We start from the raw sequence: 20,579 nt of genomic DNA on the forward strand, positions 1-20,579 counted from the left end.
TAGAATGTGGGCCACAAGTTACCAGAATAATAATAATAATGGATTGGATTTAAATGCATAGTTTCTCTTCATATCTTCCTTTTGCCTCCATGGATGGATGATCCAAGTAGTCATTTAATACAAAAGTTACGTAGATAGATATATGAGGGGTTGTACAAGCCAAAATCTAGTCCCTCACTCTCACACATACATTCTTCTTTTACATCCATATATCTGGATCCTCACATACTATCTTGCAAATATATTAACACTACCTATTTTACACACACACACACACACACACACACACACACACACACACACACACACACACACACACAGTATTTATCATTTACTCTTACAGACATACGTTTTGACTCTCACATATATGCATTTTCTAAGCAGGAAGTCACTATTAAACCAGACAGTAATATACACTTGGAACATTTGTTTTACTAATCCAGACCTGACCAGAAGAACTAAGCAAAGAAGCTATTCAAAATCATTCAGTTTTCTTTACTAGTATTGTTTTTAATTTGGGGAGTAAGTAGCAATGGGAATGCCATAAGATTTTTTAAATAATGTATTAGAATGTATTGAGCAAATTCAAAGAGAGACTACAGATTCTTTGTTCTTCAGAAGAACTAGTTGATCACATTCAAACCTTTTCTGGAATTTCTTTTTTCAGAACCGGTAGAATACTTGTGCACTTTCACCACAAGGAGGGTAATCCCCTCTTCAGATGTGTCAGGGCATAGTCAACAATGCAGGAATGGATAACCCAGATATGAATGGTATTTGTAAAAGTGACTGTGGTACTGGTGAATACAGAGCACTATCAGTTGGAGACAATGTTGTTACACTTGATGACGAAGATGATGGCAGTCACAGTATTGTATTGCAACCTTGTTCATTTTCTTGAGAGAAAATTGTCACGGTTCTGGGTCAGTTTCCACCCAGTATTTTGAGTTTATTATGTTTTGGTTTCATTTTGCATCAGGGATTGTTTTCTTGTTTTCTTGTTGTGTTAATGATGATGATTATGATGTTTATTAGAGTTTCATGTTTCTGTTTGTGTTTAGGATTTGTTCTTCGGTTGTGTCTGCTTAGTATATGTCTAGTTCCATGTGTCATTTTCTGTCTGTCTCTCAATGTCGAGTCTGCGTCTTAGTGTGATGGTTTCTTGTTCCTGTTTTATTGTGAAGGTCTGCGTCTCATGTGAGTGTGTTCAGTTTTACCTCTCGTCTCGTTTATGACTCCCAGCTGTGTCTCCCACCTGTGTGTAATCTCCCTGTGATTCTCTGAGTGTATTTAAGTCGTGTCTTCTGTGTTTGTAGTTGCTGGTCCGTCTGTGTATCCACCCTGCTGTCAATCTGTTTCTGCTCGCTCTCGTTCTCGTTCGTGTTCTGTACTCAGTTTGTTCCCAGTATAGTTTAGTCTTTGTTCGGTTCGCCTTTTGTCCATTTTTATTTTGTGTTTAATAAACCACCATCACACCTTTACAAGTGCCTGCGTTTGGATCCTCCTTTATTTTCCACACGGCTCATCTCACTCGCCGTGACAGTAATCCTAAAATATAAATACATATTACATTAACAAAAGAGACCCATTTACATCAGAGGAAGAAGGACCACAAAGGATATTTAATTTATGGTAGTTGTGATTGTATGGAGCCCCGCAAGGGACATGGGAGAAAAAAAATTAAGATAAACTTTTGGGAGATCTCGCAAAACAAACTCGAGATCTCGCAAAAGTTTTAGCCGCATTCGGAGGCCTCTAGCTCGAAGCCGACCGGGAGGTCGAGGCACAATGTGCCGGGAGAGCGGTGTTCCCCCCGGCTATAGTAGGTCTCGACCTCCCGTTAGCTTCGAGATGGTGGGTGTCAGACGTCTCCGAAAACGTCGGAGCACTTTTGCAAATATGTGATGTCTTGTAAATTGAGCAGATATTTGATGTTTACACAGCTACATTCACGCCTCAAAATATCTTAAAAGTTTATTTTGTGACCCAGAAAGAGTAATATTACAACTAAGTAGCTGCCGCCATTGTTGGAATTCAACTGTTGCGAGATCCCGAGTTAGTTTTGCGAGATCTCGCAAAAGTTCATCTTAATTTTTTTTCTCCCATGTCCCTTGTGGGGCTCCGTATGATTGTGCACAGATTTTTGTTAGTCTAGTATCATTAGAAATGTTGTCACCGATTTAAACTCAAAGACAGTTTAAAGTTATCGTCCATTTCATGTATGTTGCCAGTTTGGATATTATTTTAAGACATTTATCAGTATAATTATATGCAGTGTTGGGGAGTAACGGAATACATGTACCGCCGTTACGTATTTAAAATACAAAATATGAGTAACTGTATTCTGTTACAGTTACCGTTTAAATAGGTGGTATTTAGAATAGAGTTACTTTAATGAAATAAATGGATTACACGGCGGTATTTTCCTGTTTCATATTGTCGCGGGTCAGGACTGTTTGGGTTTTGTTTGTTCTATCGTTCTGTTGTTTCAGGCGACAGCGTTGCGGTTGCCATGGTTACAGGGTGACGCTCTCTCTGCGACTGTGTGTTTCCTGGGTGAGAGAGCGGCCCTTTCTCAATTCTAAGTACGCAAGTACGTACTCGCGTTCTTGGCGAGTACGGACTTGCCGAGAACGCGAGCACGGACTCGCGTTTTGTACAATTGGAACACCAGCGTACTTGATGATGTCACAGGTCCGGAGTTTTTACTGCCGTCCCCTCTTATTTTAACTGTGAGTAATATGTTATGAAGCTTAACTTTAATCACAGCCAAACCGGTTTACTCAGGAACAAATAAAACACTGAAATAAACCAAACATTAACATTTAGAAGTGATCTAAGTGACTCATATATCATGTTTAACCGCAGTAGCAAAATCTCTATTAATAAAAATAGTGTACGTGTACATACCTTAATAAAACAAGCAGGTGAGATGTTAGAACGCTTTTATTTTTATTTTAGTGGACACTCAATACAATAGACAGCTACTGGGGTTTGTTTAACCTGAGTAGCGAAAAGACCGCGGTGGGGTTTAAAACGATGTGCCGGGAGTCCGCTGTTGTCGCCGGCTCTAGTGATCCTCGACCTCGCTGTCTGCTGTGGAGCTGGCGGGACACAGACGTCTCCGAAAACGCCGGAGCGCATTTGGAAATATATGATATCTTGATAAATCGAGCAGATATTTGAAGTTTACACAGCTACATTCTCGCTTGAAAATAACTTAAAAGTTTATTTTGTGACCCAGAAAGAGTAATATTTAAATGTTTTTAGCCCTGCTTGTCCGCAATTGCCGCGTTTGAGTTTTGGACGAAATGCATTCTGGGATATTTAGCTGTACCAAGTCCACACAAGTCACCACCGATGCATGCTCGATAAAACGGGCGGAGCGAGAACACATCCGGGACTTTTTCGCGTTCTCGGCTTGATGCGGACTTCGAATTGGAACAGTACTTGGTCTCCGACTGATGACGTATCACAAGTACACGAGAACGCAAGTACGCACAAGTACGCATATTGAGAAAGGCCCAGCGGCTTTTTGTTGTTGTTGTTGTGCTAAGCTGAATGCTACAGGCATCGCCCTAAAGAATGTAGCCTCATGGGCAGTGTAGTCCCTGCTGCAGGGAGAATGGACTGCCATACCCATTATGTGTCTGTGAGCGCGAGGAGGGAGAAAAAGGTGAGTGGAAAAGTACAAGCTGTCATCGAGCAGAAACGGGAGCTGGAAGCATGTAAATATAATAATAACCACTGCAGCCAAGAAGAGTGCCTGACAAGCCCAGTTGTAAGTAAGCTGTTAAGACTCAACTGTACACCGTGTTCATGTTTTCCTCCGAAACAATAAGTTCCGTTGGAGCAGCCTTTCAAGTCCTCTCTCTGTCTAAAACTTGACCCAGACAACAAAGTAAAGCTATTTTTCGGCTATGAGCCCGACAAGGAACCCAAAGTATTAACCAGAGGTCCCTTTACTATGGTTCGGAGCCGCGGACCTTCAGTAATCGTAATAAATCACACAGCAATAGTACATTCATGTAGTTGTAAAAAGCATGATAATATATTAAGTAATCCAACGTATTCAGAATACGTTACTCTCATTGAGTAATGTAATGGAATACGTTACAAAATACATTTTAGGGCATGTATTCTGTAATCTGTAGTGGAATACATTTTAAAAGTAACCTTCCCAACACTGATTATATGAGCTCCAAACCTTTGTCTTTACATTTTACAACCACATTTCATGTTAAAATACAGTGTTAAATGACTCAGAAATCAAATACTACTAAAATTCCAAAATTTTTTGACTATGTAGAACTCAATAAGAAATAAAGAAATCAGTGGTCATTTTACCAACTGATGTGGCCTTTTTGACACATTAACAAGACTAAAACTGACACCATGAGTGTTAATACAGTCAGTAAATACATTAAACAGTGGGATTTTGTATCAAATAGAATCAAGAGGTGTATAAACAATTTTAAAGCAGAACACCAGAGAACAAAAACAACAAACAAACAAGCAAGAAAAGAAAAAACAACTTACATATTGATTCACTGAAAAAAATGCATTGATTTTGTTTTGCTTTTTGTTTTTTAAATAAAATCTAAAAAAATTGGAACATGCTTACTTTAATCTCAGAACTACTGAATATAAGTAGTTATATTGATGATGACAATAACATCTTCTGAGAAGATGTTATTGTCATCATCTCACTACAAGATTCTGGAACAAGTAAAACGCAGGAGTAAGGATGTCCTCACAGTAAAGAGGGTATCCTCAACACAGAAACAAAATGACATAGGAAATTTGATTTGTATACATTTTGCTGTAAGTTAAAGCCTGATTTGAGTGCAAGAGGAAAATCATGGTTAGTTGCACTAATATACAGTATTGGACCTGACTTGTGTAGTATAATATCACTGTAATATGTTATCACTGGCATTCAATTTATGACCATTTGCCTGCTTGTAGAAAAATAACCTACAGTAACATTTAAGCAAACAGTTGGAGCAACTGTCAAAAATGTCATTAAAAACAAAACAAAAAACACGTACTTTTAACTTAAGACTATCAATATTAACTTCTATCAATATCTCTGTTTCTACACTCATTTTGTAAGAGTGTGTGATGTTTGTTGTATATTTGCTGCTATGACAACTCAGTTTCCCTCTGGGATTAATAAAGTTTCTCTAATTCTGATTGACACAACACGTCAAACCCTACATGCAACTTCTGCTTCTGTTCGGTATCTCTCCAGAAAGGAATGAAAACTTCTTTAGCATGCCTTCTATTACTCCCAACTTGAGAAAGGTGAAGAGGCTGTCAAGAAGGTCAGCTGTGAGGATTGAAGGGGGTCAAAGGTCTCTGGGTGAGCTTAGATTGTGTCCAGCACACTGAGTGTTCGCAGTCCCTCCTGAAATCTGAATCATAATCAGAATGACCTTTTAAAGTATTTTTATTGGTGTATGAACGTATTTTAAAATTTGCTATTTACATCTTTTAAAAAAAAAACAAAAACAAAAACTGATAATATATAAAAGAAGTGTATATCCAAATCTACATTTTTCATGTAATGTAGTCACCTGTGGAGGCAGTTCTCTAGCTATACACAAAGAACTATCTCACCAAATCCCAGAAAACAAGGCAGTCTGCATGGGTTTGAGTTACTCATCAAATAAATATGTACTTGTTCCTTTGAGAGGAACCGATTGCAAATGAAATAAACAAATGAAAATAAATAAAATGTTACAGAGATCACAGTTCATGATATTTAAATGTTGCAGTTTGCCATTTAGCCCTCTTGAACATTGTAATTGCTATTGCATATAAGATTGGAATATGATGGCAAGAAAAGTAAAAACACATAAATAGCACTCTTATAAAATACCTTTTAAACAATCTGCAAAACATGCATGAAACAGAAATGACGATTTAAATCCAATGAGGCTTGAGTAAAAATAGGCAAATCAAATAAAACTAAATGCTCCAGTCCCATGGCTAAAAATGTTTCCAACCTTTTTTTCTTGTACAAAAACTTTAAAAAACTAAATTTAAAGCTATTCTTTCCCACGTTTTTTATTTTTATTTTTATTTTTAGTTATTCATTTATTTATTTTCTGGGCTTTTAAGACAAATATTTTAGATATTATCCATCTCTTCTACAGTGTTGTAGATATTGACCCATTTACAACAGAGCTGGACTGATGTCTTCTAGCAAGGGGACATCGATCCAAACTTTATCCAGAAAAATTAAATAAGAACAACAAAAAGATTAAAACCAAGCTTTAGTTAAGGCTAATGTTACCACAGGCAGATTCATGTTAGTGGCATTGTGGGTTACATAAGTCATGACTGACTGAGAATCACTGAGAATCTCGGTCTCTGAGATTAAACGTGAACAACACGGGGAGCTCAAATTCCAAAAGCCAACAGAAGTTAAGTGTAACAAAGTATTTCAGTATAACATAAAATAATCCAATACAGGGAAATGAAACTTAAAAAAGTGAAAAATGAAGATATGTATAAAGCAAATTAATTAGAAGAAATGAATATTGTCATTTAATGCAGTTAGAAAAGATTCTTTTCTTATGACAAAGCAGGAATCAGGGAGAGAAAGTGTTGACAGGCAGGGATGAAAAATGATACTAATCAAATATCTCAGTGTCAGAAGCAGATAGACCTGGACCTGGGTCAACCTTCTCCTTGAGCACAAAGGCTGGAGCAAAATGACAGACAAGCACCATCAGCACCGTCAGACTTACATCCAAGGGCAGATTTTGGTAAAAATTCCACAGCTTCACCTCAACCCCACTCTAAACCTGAAAAACAAGCTTCAACATCAACCAATCTCCCCCAGCTAGCACAATAGAGGAACTGCTCTGATTTTAATGCAGACTTAGAAGTTACTTCCTTTTCTTCCAGGAATGAATGAACCACAACACTCATTATTCCTGAAGTGGAATTTAAACCAACAGAAACTAAAATAAAGACTGATTATTTTAAAGTGGAGACACACCACCTCATCAGGAGTCAATGGCAGGTGGTCAGAAAATGGCATCACCCTCAGCCTTACAGGGGGACCAGCAGCATATACAAATGCCAAAATCACGCTGTATAGCAACTTCACCAGCCTATGGCTACAGAGATTAAGGATTTTGGAGAGACAGACAGCTGCAGAAGGTGGAGGAAGAATGAATGAAGTCTGTTTTTAGTGTGGGCCACAAATCATTGGGTTAAAGGTTGTCCTGAAAAGCACAACACTCAGGCTGAGTGACTCGGGGCAGAACTTGAGAAAGGGAAGGGTCCTCAGCATAGCAACAAAAAGTAAAAAATGAAAATAAGACACACACGCACACAGATAGGGAATGCATTAACAAGCCTACTAATACACACACACACACAGAAGCAATGCAGGTTTAAACGTTCCAAGGATTTCTTAGAGGCTGACTCCGAAATGTATAAAGATGCCACAGTTCTGTCTCAAGGGATCCCTGATAAGTATAAACACGCACTCAAATTGCTGCAGGATTCACATTCTTTGGACATACGATAGAAACCAACAAAAACAGAGTTGATAAATTACATCTATTATAACTAGCAAAGATTTACTAGATTCTCTTCAGTTGCATGGTTGCACGGTGGCACGGTGGTTAGCACTGTTCTCAGATTTGAGTCCACCATCTCGTGGCTCAAGAGTTGGCAGTTCGTCTTGTAATTGGATGGTTGCTAGTTCGAGCCCCGGCTCGGACAGTCTGGGCCGTTGTGTCTTTGGGCAAGACACTTCATCTACTGCCTACCAGTGATGGCCAGAGGGGCCGATGGTGCGATATGGCAGCCTTTGCTTCTGTCAGTCTGCCCCAGGGCAGCTGTGGCTACAACTGTAGCTGCCTCCACCAGTGTGTGAATGTGAGAGTGAATGAATAGTGGAATTGTAAAGCGCTTTGAGGGTGTCGAAAAGCGCTAAATGCAATCCATTATTATTATTATCTCACCGGGCCTTTCTGTGTGGAATTTGCATGTTCCCCTGTGTTTGTGTGGGTTGTCTGCAGATAGTCCGGCTTCCTCTCACAGTCCAAAGACAGGCAATTAGTGGGGTTAGGTTAATTGATGATTCTTAAATGCCCAAGAGGTGAATGCAAGTGTGAATGGTTACCTGTCTCTCGGTGTATGCCCTGTGTCAGATTACCAGATTACCACGCCTGTCCAGGATGTACCCTGCCGCTCACTCTATGGCAGCTGGGATAAGCTTCAGCCCCCTCATGACCCTCATAAGGGCAAATGGAACGAATGAATGGATGGACTAGACATTCACTTGAAGCTCTGTGACAACAAATGCATCCAACTAATCTCCCAACATAGCAGAACAGAAAGGCATGTTGCTAGCTGAACAAGGAGATGTGTGTGTGATCTTTAGTGATACATGTTGTACCTTCTTCCATTCATGGCTCACAAGACGTTTTATAGAGTAAAATATGTACCAGGTCGGGAAAGGCATAAGTAAAAGGATGCACATTTAACAGAATGGACCTGAGCTTTTATTGAGTGCAGTGGCAAAGGCTGTGAATGTACTTCTAATACTCTTGTTTTTAATAATTTTGCAAGAATTTTAAGGAAACCTTTTTCACTTTGCCATTATGTTGTGTTTTTTGCAATGTAGCTATCAAGTTCCAGGTCGAGAAAGATTAGGTCCCACTTTAGCTATAGCATCCAGACCAACAAATACATACTCAATTTGAGTCAAGACAGCAATTCCCAAGTCTCATACTAAAACCAAACAAGTAAGCAGGTCAGTATGAAGACGGGTAAAGTTCTAAGTTTATTTTTGAAACTATGACATTCCCCAAAGAAAGCAATATAAAGAGTAGCAATAAAATGTCCAGATATTTTAAAAAAGGAGACAAAATAACTACGGACACAAGGTAAACAATGCTCAACAACAATTTATTGGTGAAAAAAAAAATGTCCCCAGTCACAATCAAGGCCACACATTACCAACAGATTCCTCGAGGAATAGGATGGGCCAAAAAAAGAAAGAAAATACACAGAAATTCCATCTCAGCAAACCTCAACTTAAGAGGTCAATCTGACCATTGCTACACACACACAGCACACACACACCCGTTCAGCTATCTTAGTGAGGACCTTCATTGACATAATGGTTTCCCTAGCCCCTTACCCTAACCCTAACCATTACAAATGAATGCCTAACCCTAACCATAACCTAATTGTAACCCTGACACTAAAACCACATTTTGAGCCTCAAAAAGGCCTTAAAATGTGTGAGGACCGGTGTGTGTGTCCTCACAAGTGACTGTTGGTTCTCAAAAGTATAGTAGAATGCAGATTTTGGTACTCACAAAGATAGCTAGACAGGAACACACACACCGTGACGGAGTGCCACTAGTAACTGGTTAAAAAGCTTACAGGATGTTGAAACTACATCCATTGTAGAAACCCATCTGTGAATTCAGCATATTGATAATTTAATATGAATTTACCTAAAGGTAAATTTGAGTGTCACCCATGACTTGCATGAATCCTCATGACATCTGAAGTACAAGTATCAATATATTAATGCTGATTACAGCAGTGAATGTTTAAATGCAAAAAGTGGGATACAATTAACCCGTGTATAGCATATATTCAATGCTCACAAGATGTTTTGCAGAGTAAAATGTGCACTAGCTCAGGAAAGGCAAGGTACCATTAGCATGTACATTTACTGGATTAAAAATACTGGGGGCTGCCAGTGCTACCTCTCTGCCTCCTAGTAAAAATATCCATGATAATGAAAATCCCAAGAGAATTTCAGAAAAGTTGACCTCTGACGTTGAGGTTAAGGTCACAGAGACTCAATCTGAGAGTTTTATTAGATGAATCCATGGTATGAATTTGAATTTCCCAGGTGACTTCCTTCTGGAGTTTTAGAAAACTTGACCTCTGACCTTAAGGTCAAGCTCACTGAGAGCTTGACCTTAAGGTCTTGAAAGTCATTCAAGATTTTTTAGTAACTGCACCTAGGGTATGAATTTCAAAATCTGTTCAAGTGACCAAGTTACTGACCAAGTCAGTGCCTTTTCAACCAAGTTCAACATCCTCACATGACGAGGGTTTACATTTCATAGTGTTTGAATTGTTGGCAAACAGACAAATACAAAAATGAGGTTTTTCTTGGAGGAAAAATTGAATTCATAACTTAGGCCATTTTTGTAACAGGGGCCACCATGCAAATGTGCAACCCCCCCCCCCCCCAAAAAAAAAAAGAAAAACAACAACAACAACAAAAAAAACTTGACATGTTAAAAATGTTGATGAGGAAAAATAGGGACATTAGTCTTGTGAAGCAAGAAGGCAGTTCTGGGCATATCCAAAGATAATTTACTTAACTGGATATTAAAGGCTGGATCCAGTGCCGGAAAACACACCAAGCAGCTGGCACTGGCCTGGAACCACAGCGTTGCTGAACACTAAGCTGGAATCAATGACATCAGTTGTTATGGGGATGTAAATTTACCAGTGACGTGGATTCTGCTACTATGTAACATTCAGTTCTTTGTCAAAATAATGGATAGTTCTTGGAAGACACCAAGGCAGAAGTTGCCCCTTTATGGCACAGGAACCAGTAACAGTGGGTTTAGGTCTCAGAGCAGATGTGCTGAGACCTGAATCCAAAGTGTATCTCGATCTTTACAGAATGTCAGTCCTCACTTAGACTGTCACATATTGTCAGGCAGTTGTGCAGGAACTCTGCACGTGGAAGATGGTGCGAACATTCACATTAACAGCAGCCATTCTATTTCCATTGCAGTGGAATCCAGGCTAAAGATATAAGGTATGTAGCTATGGATCTACAACAACCGTGAATGGGACCAAGCTGTCTGCTGCATGTCTGTTTGTTGTCTGCCTATATAATGACTTTTACATAGTTATAGACAGCAGCAGTCTGTTTTATGAGAGACTGCTGGTTTCTCAAAAGTTGTGGTGGCTCTGATTTTTAAGGAATCTGTTTTGAGCCCCAGCCAGCAGGTGGCCTGGTAATGGATGCTTGGAGGTACCCATTTTATGTTATGGTTTTTCTTCCTGAAGAAGAAAAACCATAACGAAGAAATGTCCTACAGCAGCACTTCCAAAAGTCGGAATGAGCCAATGTGCCTCAAACAGATTCTCTGGTACAAAAGAGAAGAAACAAATAAAATTAGAAAAAGAAAAACAGCAGAATAGCAAAAAAAACCCAAACTGTTTGCTTTACTGGTTATGCACTACAGCAAACTTTATAAACATGCAATGACCAACAAAACGGTCTTTGCATGTTTATAAGGAAAACAAAATAGACAAAGAATCTCTTCATTTTAGAGCAGAAATTGCGACATCTTATTGTGGTGGAGGTGTTTGTATGTCGTGATCCTAGGAGCTATGTGGTTGGGTCAATTTGCCATGATACGGTTTCCCAATTGTTCCTGGGTGAGGAGACCAATAAAGAGCAATTCAGAAACCATTGGTTTCTTTGCTAAGACAGCAAAGAAACCAAGGAACAAGTCTACACTTGGGGGGAGGTTTCTGGGCTCTCACCCTGAAGCCAGGCCCGGGGAGTGGCCGCTGGCTGGGCCTTAGCCCGTGGGGCTGGAAACAGCTACATGGAGGTGAAAAAAACATGATCTTAACTGCTCAAAGGGATAGCCGAAGCGCCAACAATGGGGCCAGAGTTGTAATAACCTTGAACTTTCATTTTGCTAATCACAGTAACCCTATACTTCATTATATCTACAGAGTGTAACTTGAAAAAATGTCTTACCATGTTTTAGGCAATCACAACCTAAACTGTCCGTCTGCGTTTAAGTTAAGCAGCTTGCCAGTTAGCATTCACACCATGAGCAACACACAGAGTTTAAGAAAGCCTTTCATTTCCTATAAAACTGTGACCTTTTTGGGATCAACAGTACAATTTGACCATATATTCATTATATTTCAGTAACCCTACATTTAAATTAATTTAATTTTGTGTCATTTAGATGAGGTTTGATTTGTTCTCTTCAATATGTTATAAAGTCAGCTATGGCAGCCTACCAGCTCTGTTCCCCATAGTGTGAACTATGGAATATTGCAGTTCAAAGAAACTAGGCGTTGTGAAGAATAGAATTCTCTAAAGTGAAGTCGTATTGAAAGCTGGCTAGATTATAATTTATGTCCCGGGACAGCAATATATCAGGGATGAGGGGGAATCCTGCCTGCATGGCCAGGACATGAGGAGCCAAAGTGAAGGGGACATCCCCGAGGAGATCTGGAAGAGTTGAATGTGCTTCCACTGCTCGAGGTCTCATCGTTGTCCCCATGTTGTGTGAAGTTGCTGGGAACTTTGTGTCATACTGCGGATCTGGAGTTGAGCAGGACGACTATGAAGAAAAGGAGAGATGCTCCTTGTGAGTGTACAATGTTGAAACCAGTTTTGTGCAACATTCTGCCCGAATTCTGCCCTGAAGTTCAATTTATGTCTTATTCTGCTGGATAAGATTTAGATTACTGGGTTGTGTCAGACATTTGTGTTAATGTGGAGGCTCTGAATAGATGCATCTCACAGTTTTCTGTACAGTGTGACAATGGGGCAAATGGCGCAAACAGTAATTCACAAACATGCAGTTACAAGTATAATTAGTGTCTAAAGCAAAGTGCCTAATTAGACATAAAGTAGTCAATGCTAAAATAGTGAGGCTTGGGAAGTAAATGTGAAATGATCAGAAGGCGAGCGATGAGGCTTCTGCTTAAGCTTGAAGAGTGATCGTGGCATGCTGCTCACCTTTGATGCTTGCACTATGACATTTGTTGAGGGCTGTGTGACGTTCATGGTTTGCATCTTCTGTCTCTGTTCTTCAACTGTCTCGGCTGGAGATCAAACAGGACAGACAGCTTAATGTTTATTAGAAACAAATACTGAAGAAACAAGAAGAAATAAGGCTTCTCAACCAAAAAGATATATATTCTATTCATTAATAAATATTTATTTACCTCATTTTCAAGATGCATGTGAACATGAAACATCATAATCAGCAAACACAATTAACAGCTATGGTATCAATTATAAAACAAACAAATTAATTAATTAATTAAAAAGTTAAATCATACATTCCCTCGTTCTTCAGTTAACGCGTTCAGAAGATTTTCAGAAAACTTGACCTCTGATTTTGGATTTTGAGGTAACAAATAAGGGAATTCAGAATTTGATGGCAGCAAGAAGTCTTAAAAGTCGGCAAAACTGGGAGACCAGTGTATAGCACCCAATCACGTTACAGGTCAGTAACATGATTGGGTACAAAAAGACCGTCACAGAAAAGTAAAGCTAGACAGAGATGCACCAATCTTCAAAAAACTACAATAAAGAGAAGCCAAAATGAGACAAATATGGCCTCTGTGTCTAGTCCCTGTCAGTGCTCTTGCTGTGTCATTTTAAATTAACTAAAGGTTGCTCAGAGAGTTTATACGGAGAGTTTTTCTTTAAAAACCAACAACAAAAAAGAATTACAGTAGTCCAAACTAGAGGTAAAAATGCATGAACAGGATGATATTGTGCAAATGGAAGAAAGCAGTCCAACAAATTTGTTTAATAAGCAAATTAAAGGACTTATCCTGGTCAAAAACAACTCCAAGATGTCTCATAGTGTTACTAGAAGCCGAGGCAATGCAATACCTGGTTAGACACTGTGTTTCTGAGATTTTTAGGTCTATATACAATAACCTCAGTTTTATCTGAATTTATAATTAATGAATTATAAATTATACAAATTACTTCTAATTTATAAATTAGAAATCATCCTCTCTTTGTCTTTAACACATTCATGCAGTGTAACTAATTGGTATATGTCATCTGAATCTGGATCCTTAGCTGGGAGAAACTGGCACTAACAGCAGCATTTCTTTGTTTATCAAATGTGAAGCTGCTGTCAAAAATCACCCGCAGGTTTTGAAATTTTCCAAAGGGCCAACTTTGGAAAAGACTGAAATCCCCCTGGCTGCCTTTACTATCAAAGGGGATAAAAATTTGATGAAAGTGGTCAGAGTGCTAAAACAGAGCTAAGCAGATCATGATTATTCGTAATCAAAGACAAATAAAAAATACAAGTCTGATCAATTTGTTAGTAGAGAAATGTAGTCTGAGTAGAGGAAATGTCTATTCTAGTTGTCTAGATTTTGTGTGTATAGACTTGATCCATCATCAGCCCTTTTTACTCATGTCTGAGTTTGAGATGATAAGAACTGTGTGGCCAACCCATCATTATATTTTGGAACAAGAAAAACAGTGTTAAATGTTGGAAGGGTTAAACACAGAATTATGATGTGAATTATGTGAATTTGCTGATAGTTAGTTATGCTCAGTACTGATCAGCACATAATCAGTTAAATATAAAGATGTTTGAGTTTGGCTAAAATGATGAATAAGAATAAAAGTAAGAAAATAAAATAATGATTTTTTGAGACACGCCTAACTCAGACCTAACTGACAGCCTGTGTAGAAACAGCCTTGAGAGATGTGAGAGCGGCTATGTGTGTGTGTGTGTGTGTGTGTGTGTGTGTGTGTGTGTGTGTGTGAGAAAGAGAGTGAATGAGAGCACATACAGGACACAACACTCTGATTTCTGAATGTCTGACTTTTAAAGTGTATGATTTAGTGAAAGGGGGATTGTACTCAGTATATTGTATTGAGTAAATTGTGGTTAACAAACACAGATTTTTAAAGCATTTAGACATAAATATGTAATACGTATGCTAAAGAACGTGCTAATAAAATCTGAACTGAATGAAATGTGAAGTAAATCTTATTGATATGTGACTGAATGATCAAATGTAATTACATTTTCCATGTTAACAGAGAACGAGAGATAAGGGGGGCTGAAGATTAGTGAATCTTATGTAAACAACTGATGGGTTAAATAGATATTAGAGAGAGAGAGAAGGGTGGGGCGAGTGGGGCACATAACAAGTATAAACTGGGATGCCTGGAGGCGTTGTGGGTCAGTCTCCGGAGCCCTGCGAGATGAGCAGTTCAAAGGACTGGATTCCAGAAGTTTACCGTTGGAGATTCCAACAAAGGCGCCAAGGAGAGTTTGTCCACGGTGGACTCACAGATTGCATTTGGCCCTATTTCATATTTATGATCATCATCAGGGTTGGATTATAATTCTGAGAAGGATTTGAACTTCCATCATTTTCTAAGTGGAAGTTGCAGCTTCTCAAGACTTCCAAGCTGTTACCTGCTTTGTTACCATCTTTGAGAAGATGTGGAATCTATCAAGGAAACCTGGTTTACTGATTATTCCCATTAACACAGAGCAATGAGGTGGAACACATCTTCAGTGCTGGAAGTGGCCACCACACCACCAACCTCTCTCCCCTCAAAGATAAGAACAAAACATGCATATAACCTTAAAGTGAGTTAATTAAATTAATAGAATTTAAGTGATTTGATTCTTTTTTTAATGTTTTTCTTTTCATCATTTTATTGCTCCTGCCCAGCTGCTTTAATAAAAACCAATTAAAGTCTAAACTGTCGACATTCCCTTTTTGACCCTTTGTGAAACAATAAAGGTATAAATCTAAGTATTAATCTATATTAGTCCAAATAGCTCTAATTCGCTGCTCAAGCCTTTCCAAGTAATATTTTCCCTTGGGGCCTGTTGTATGGGCCTCTAAAACCAACTCAGATTAACAAGTGCCACAAACGACACGGGAGCTGCAATAACAGGTGTTACTTATAAGATCTGACCTGCAAGGCTACTCTGGTTTGTTCATATCAGGACAAGCAGGGAAGACACTTGGACGTCAAGGGAGTCAGGCTGAGCAAGTGGCCTCAGCCACATTGACTCCAGAAACCTGCACTATCTGGGTAAGGATAACAGGATCAGGGATTAGACTTTTTAATGAGACAGCTGGAATCAACTTTCTGTATAGGGGTTTTGTGGGTCTACTGATCAACAGGGGATGACATTTAAAAGAGGAGTGAGTGTCAGGAAGTCTAAAAGGTACCACTTCTGTTTTTTCTCTCTCTTTTTTTTTAAACTAATGGAGTATTAAGAGTTAAAAAGAGTATTGGACTTAAAAATGGATCCTTGGGGGATCCCACAAGTGAGGGGAGCAGGTGTTGAAGAAAAGTCAATTAACCTGACAGAAAGCTTCTGCCTGTTAAATAACATCTAAACCATGAAAAGCAGTGACTCAACACAGCTCTCTAGTCTAGAGATTAGGATAACTGTCTCAGCACTTAGGTCTAAATGCGTGAGAATCGCCCAAGTCGGTAATTAATAAATGACCATTAAAAACTTTTAAAAGTGCTTATGCTGTGCTATGATGTGGTTTGAAACCAGACTGAAATGTGACACTATTAGCTTTCAGAAAAGCCTAAAGCTAGTGGAAGACAACTTTCTATAGCACCTTAGAGAGAAAGAGCAATTTAGAGATCTATCTAAAATTCAAAAGAACTGTGCGATCAAGATTCATTTCTTTTGAGACGGCTCTACTGTGGCATTTTTAAAATCAGTTGGAACAGTCCCTGTACAAAGACAGGTGAGTGACAGCTCACAGAGGCTATAAATGTTAGATGGAAGCTTTACAATCTGTTTTTAAAAACAGATGTTAGACCTCCATCATGACCAGTTTCTGATTAAAAATGACAGGGTGGACAAGCTCAGAGAATGGGCTTAATTCACAAGAATTAAGCAAAGTTTTAGTATGAATAGAATATCCAAGTCCCAGGAGGTGAAGAAATCATGAAAGATGAAGGTCTTGTTAGCTAGCATTCTTTGTTAAGCACAGCCAGCCTAATCAAGACTGGGTCAGAGACTGGCTGGGATGCTGAATGGTAATTCTGTTGGTCCACTTTTGCGTAGACGAGACACACAGCCCGGGGGCCACTTGCGGCCCACATCATCCCTACTTGTATATTGACATGAAGAAATATAATGCAGTTTGGCCCTTGAAGTGACTTCTTTTTGCTAGGGAGGATTTGTTTGTTGTTAAATGCAATGTTAAAATAGGTTCTTTAAAAAGCAAAACATTATTTAATAGGCAATATGAGTAGAGAGTACAAACATGCTGTGTTCGTTCAGTGAGAGAGTCAAAAACTAATGTGCACACTTATGTTTGCATTTTTATTTTGTTAAATACGAACACAATTATAGCAGAAGTGCTGCCACGTGTCAGAAAGAGAGGACCAGTGTGTTTATTTGGTAGTTTAATTAAAGGCTTCAGTTAGTTAAGAGTGAGAAAAAAATGTGCGTTCACATTTGCAGTTTTGTCTTGTTATACAATATTTAAAATTTTAAAAAACAAACAAAACATTAAATTTTTGGAAATATTTGTGGGTGTTTTCTTGTTTGTTTGTTTTTTGTACCACTTGAACAGTGGCCCTCACAAGAGGTGACAGTGCCAGCAGTGGCTCACAGCTCATTTAGGTTTGAGACACCAGTCAGTAAAACTGTGTGTAGGCTCTACATAAGAGCAATGCACAACACCACTGGTCTTTTGTCATGCAGTACATGCTACAGGGTATGAGGACGGTTGAAAGAAACAAAACACACAACTTCAACCACATTCTGGAGTTGTGAGTTCATTTTAACATTACAGTGCTTCCTGTCAGAGGTGCATACCTGTATGTGAATGTGCAGATAACCATACATCACTAAGAAAAACTCTTAAAAATTACACACAATGGGTCATACTACTTGTAAACTTCAGCTTTATATATAGTTTCATTTTAATATGTTCCTTACCAACAATAACAAATCCTCCATCTACTTCCTTGTCTGGGGTTGACTTCTTTGAGTCCTTACGCAGTCCAAACAAGCTCCACATGATAAACCTGTGTGAAGAAAAACCCCCAAAACCCACCCAAAAACAGAAGAAGCAATAGGTTAGATGAAGAGCCAGTGCATTATACGTTTCGCATTCATTCATTTTATCATGCTTACTGTCGAGAAAGCGTAACAACAGACTGATTCACTCAAAGTTCAAATGTCAGTAAACAGAAACAGCAACCTTCAGGTTGCTGTTTGCTGGGATATTTCTGTTATCTGAAGGTTAGTTTTGTAGAAGCTTCAGGGAACCCTTAGGAATGTTCTCAGGTTTTTACATAACCTGAGAAAAGTTTTAGGATTGTGCTTTAGTTTCTTGTGTGGTATGCAAATGCAAGTGATAAATGTAATAATGTCATGAAAAAATATATCCATGTCTTTGAATAACTCAGTTAACTGAGGAGACAGTTTCCCCCTTTTTCTTTGTTTGAAATCACTGAATTTGCTACTAGACATTTAAATCTGTAAGTTCTACCACTTCTACCACAGTCAGGTAGTGTACCAATTTTTAGTCTAGAAAAAGAGTCTCCCAGCACACCCTCAAAATATGTTTGGATGTGCCAGGTCTGGAATTCCAACATGTGAGTTCACAGGCATTACCTTCAGAACAACAAGGGTAACATTTCAAGGGAAAACTGCTTAAATGTAACTATTTTTGGTGCTGCTAATTTAACAAGTTGATGATTCTGTCATGTGTTCCTTACTTTGTGTGTTTTTGTGCAGCCCTGAAGGTGTACCTATCTGTGACTTTTACCAGTGTGAGAGCAGCAGCACAGAATCCTTAATATTTGTTTAAAGATAAATGTCCTTCTGTTGGCACCTATGAATTCCAGCAAACAAATAGCACTACAGAGTACACTATTTGCACTTGTAAAAAAATGTATTCCTCATCCCAGTTTAATGGTCGCCTTCTTTTTTTTTGGCTGCTCCCTCTTTTAGGGATTTTAACAACAGATCATCTGCCTCTATCTCACTCTATACCCAGCATCCTCTGCTGTCACACCAACCTGTGACCACCCATTCCAACGTTAAGAAACACAATTTTTCTTTTTCATTTAGCCTCTGAAACTGGATTCAAACTGAAAACCTTCAGTTGATCTACCTTTTAGGCTATACCTGTTACTTGTAGCTGTCCACCCTAACACAGCAGGCTTTAAAACTGGCTCTGATCCAAAAAGCAGAATCCATTCTTATTGGAATGCAACCAATATTGTTCTTTTTTTCTACTTTGAAGTCAAATGGTCTGCTATTGAAGAGGTCTGACTATGTATCCCACACATATCAGGTATATCACTGTTTACAGAAGATCTCAAGGAGCCACGTGACAGGAAGAACACGAGATAGAAATGAGTCCCTCAGCAAGTCATCTAAAAATACTTCCTCATAAAGACATCTACTACACCACAGCGTAACTTCACGGCGATATATGCATCCAGTTCTGTCATTCACTTATGGTTCTGCCATGCCTAGATGTTCTGCCACACAGAATATATCTTTCTACCCACCTTTATATAATATATATAATTTGTCAACATCCATTCTTTGACTTGAGCAGCCACACTGTGCTACTAAACGACTGTGTTGTTACACCATAACTATTATAGGCTGACATTTCATGTGATCAGTGCTGTGAATATCTGTTAGTGACAAATAAATTCATTAATAGAAATTACAGAAATATTGCACTTGCATTTATTCAAAGTTTATGCTGGTTGAACTGCAGCAAACATTTAGAGAAGCAAACAGGAAAATATTAAACAAATATATTAAGAAATGATTTTATGCTGAAGAGTGAGTGCAGGTAACGTATTTCGGTTCTGGATACCATCTTTGGGCCATTGTTTTGTCCCAATCCAGTTTATTTTTTTCCAGTCATTGTATTGGAACCACAAAAATAAAAATACTTTATGCGTAGTGAACCACAGTACATTTCATTCGGTATATCATCTCCAATGTGTGGAATCCCATTTTGAATGACGCATCTCTGTAACTTCACAGAAGTCTGCTAACGACTTGTGAAATGTGTATTCTGCTGAGATCTCACTACATATTTACAGTCTCGGTGCTCTACAGGACTATTGCCTGATATTCTCAACAGTGGAGTTTCGCTAAAAAAAAACGTTTACAGAACGTCCTTGTTTGTTGAGACTTCACATCTTTGTTCTGAAAACCGACGATAAACGTCAAATCCGTTCTACACCTAATTTAGTCAAAGAAAAAGCCAAGGCGAACGACGTTGAATCACTTTAAACAAACGGGCGTATTTAAGGTTTTCATGGGCATATGAATGTAGAAATGTATCACAACTTATTAGTGATACATTTCTTTTAAAGTGACCCTAGTCGCCGTCTACCCTTCGGTCGTGTTTTGAGAGCCCAAACAACAGCCATGGCTCTATAGAAAATGAAAATGGCACTCTTACTATCGTTACTTGTCGAATTCAGAAAGCCTTAATAAAGTCAGTTCTTGTTCCTTTAGTGTTTACTTCCAGTTATTGGTGCCACTCGTTTACTTCCTGTTCGTGTTACCTTCGCTCAGCATTACAAAAAATATCAGAATATTCTATCATATTTTCGCCCTTTAGGATCACCCGAGTTATTATGACGGTGAATTCACTGACCTTAAAGCGGCCCTTGTCCACGTAGAAATTATCAGTGTTCTTTTTTTGTAAAATTCGTGCTGTCAGCAATATGTAGCGGAATGATTCGTTGTCGTTTCCGCGGAAGAAAATGTTAGAGCACAACGGAT

General features: G+C 38.7%; 1 protein-coding gene across 2 annotated transcripts; it reads right to left on the reverse strand.

Moving 5' to 3' along the window:
• Positions 1 to 8,918: 8,918 nt before the first annotated feature.
• On the reverse strand, positions 8,919 to 20,566 carry umad1 (UBAP1-MVB12-associated (UMA) domain containing 1). Of its 2 annotated transcripts, none has more exons than XM_084919193.1 (4): positions 20,452 to 20,566; positions 17,751 to 17,839; positions 12,788 to 12,873; positions 8,919 to 12,386 (listed from the first exon to the last, which is right to left on the reverse strand). In XM_084919193.1, the coding sequence occupies exons 2-4, from the start codon at positions 17,830 to 17,832 to the stop codon at positions 12,111 to 12,113; spliced, it is 444 nt and encodes a 147-aa protein (XP_084775319.1). In that variant the 5' UTR covers positions 17,833 to 17,839; positions 20,452 to 20,566; the 3' UTR covers positions 8,919 to 12,110. The 2 variants fall into 2 exon arrangements, with proteins under 2 accessions (XP_084775319.1, XP_084775320.1); XM_084919194.1 differs by lacking the exon at positions 20,452 to 20,566 and adding an exon at positions 20,254 to 20,390.
• Between the last annotated feature and the right edge of the window lie 13 nt (positions 20,567 to 20,579).

The sequence above is a fragment of the Perissodus microlepis genome, chromosome 22 (genome assembly GCF_051167445.1).
Source record: "Perissodus microlepis isolate ML-2025 ecotype Zambia chromosome 22, ASM5116744v1, whole genome shotgun sequence".
NCBI classification, from domain to species: Eukaryota; Metazoa; Chordata; class Actinopteri; order Cichliformes; family Cichlidae; genus Perissodus; species Perissodus microlepis.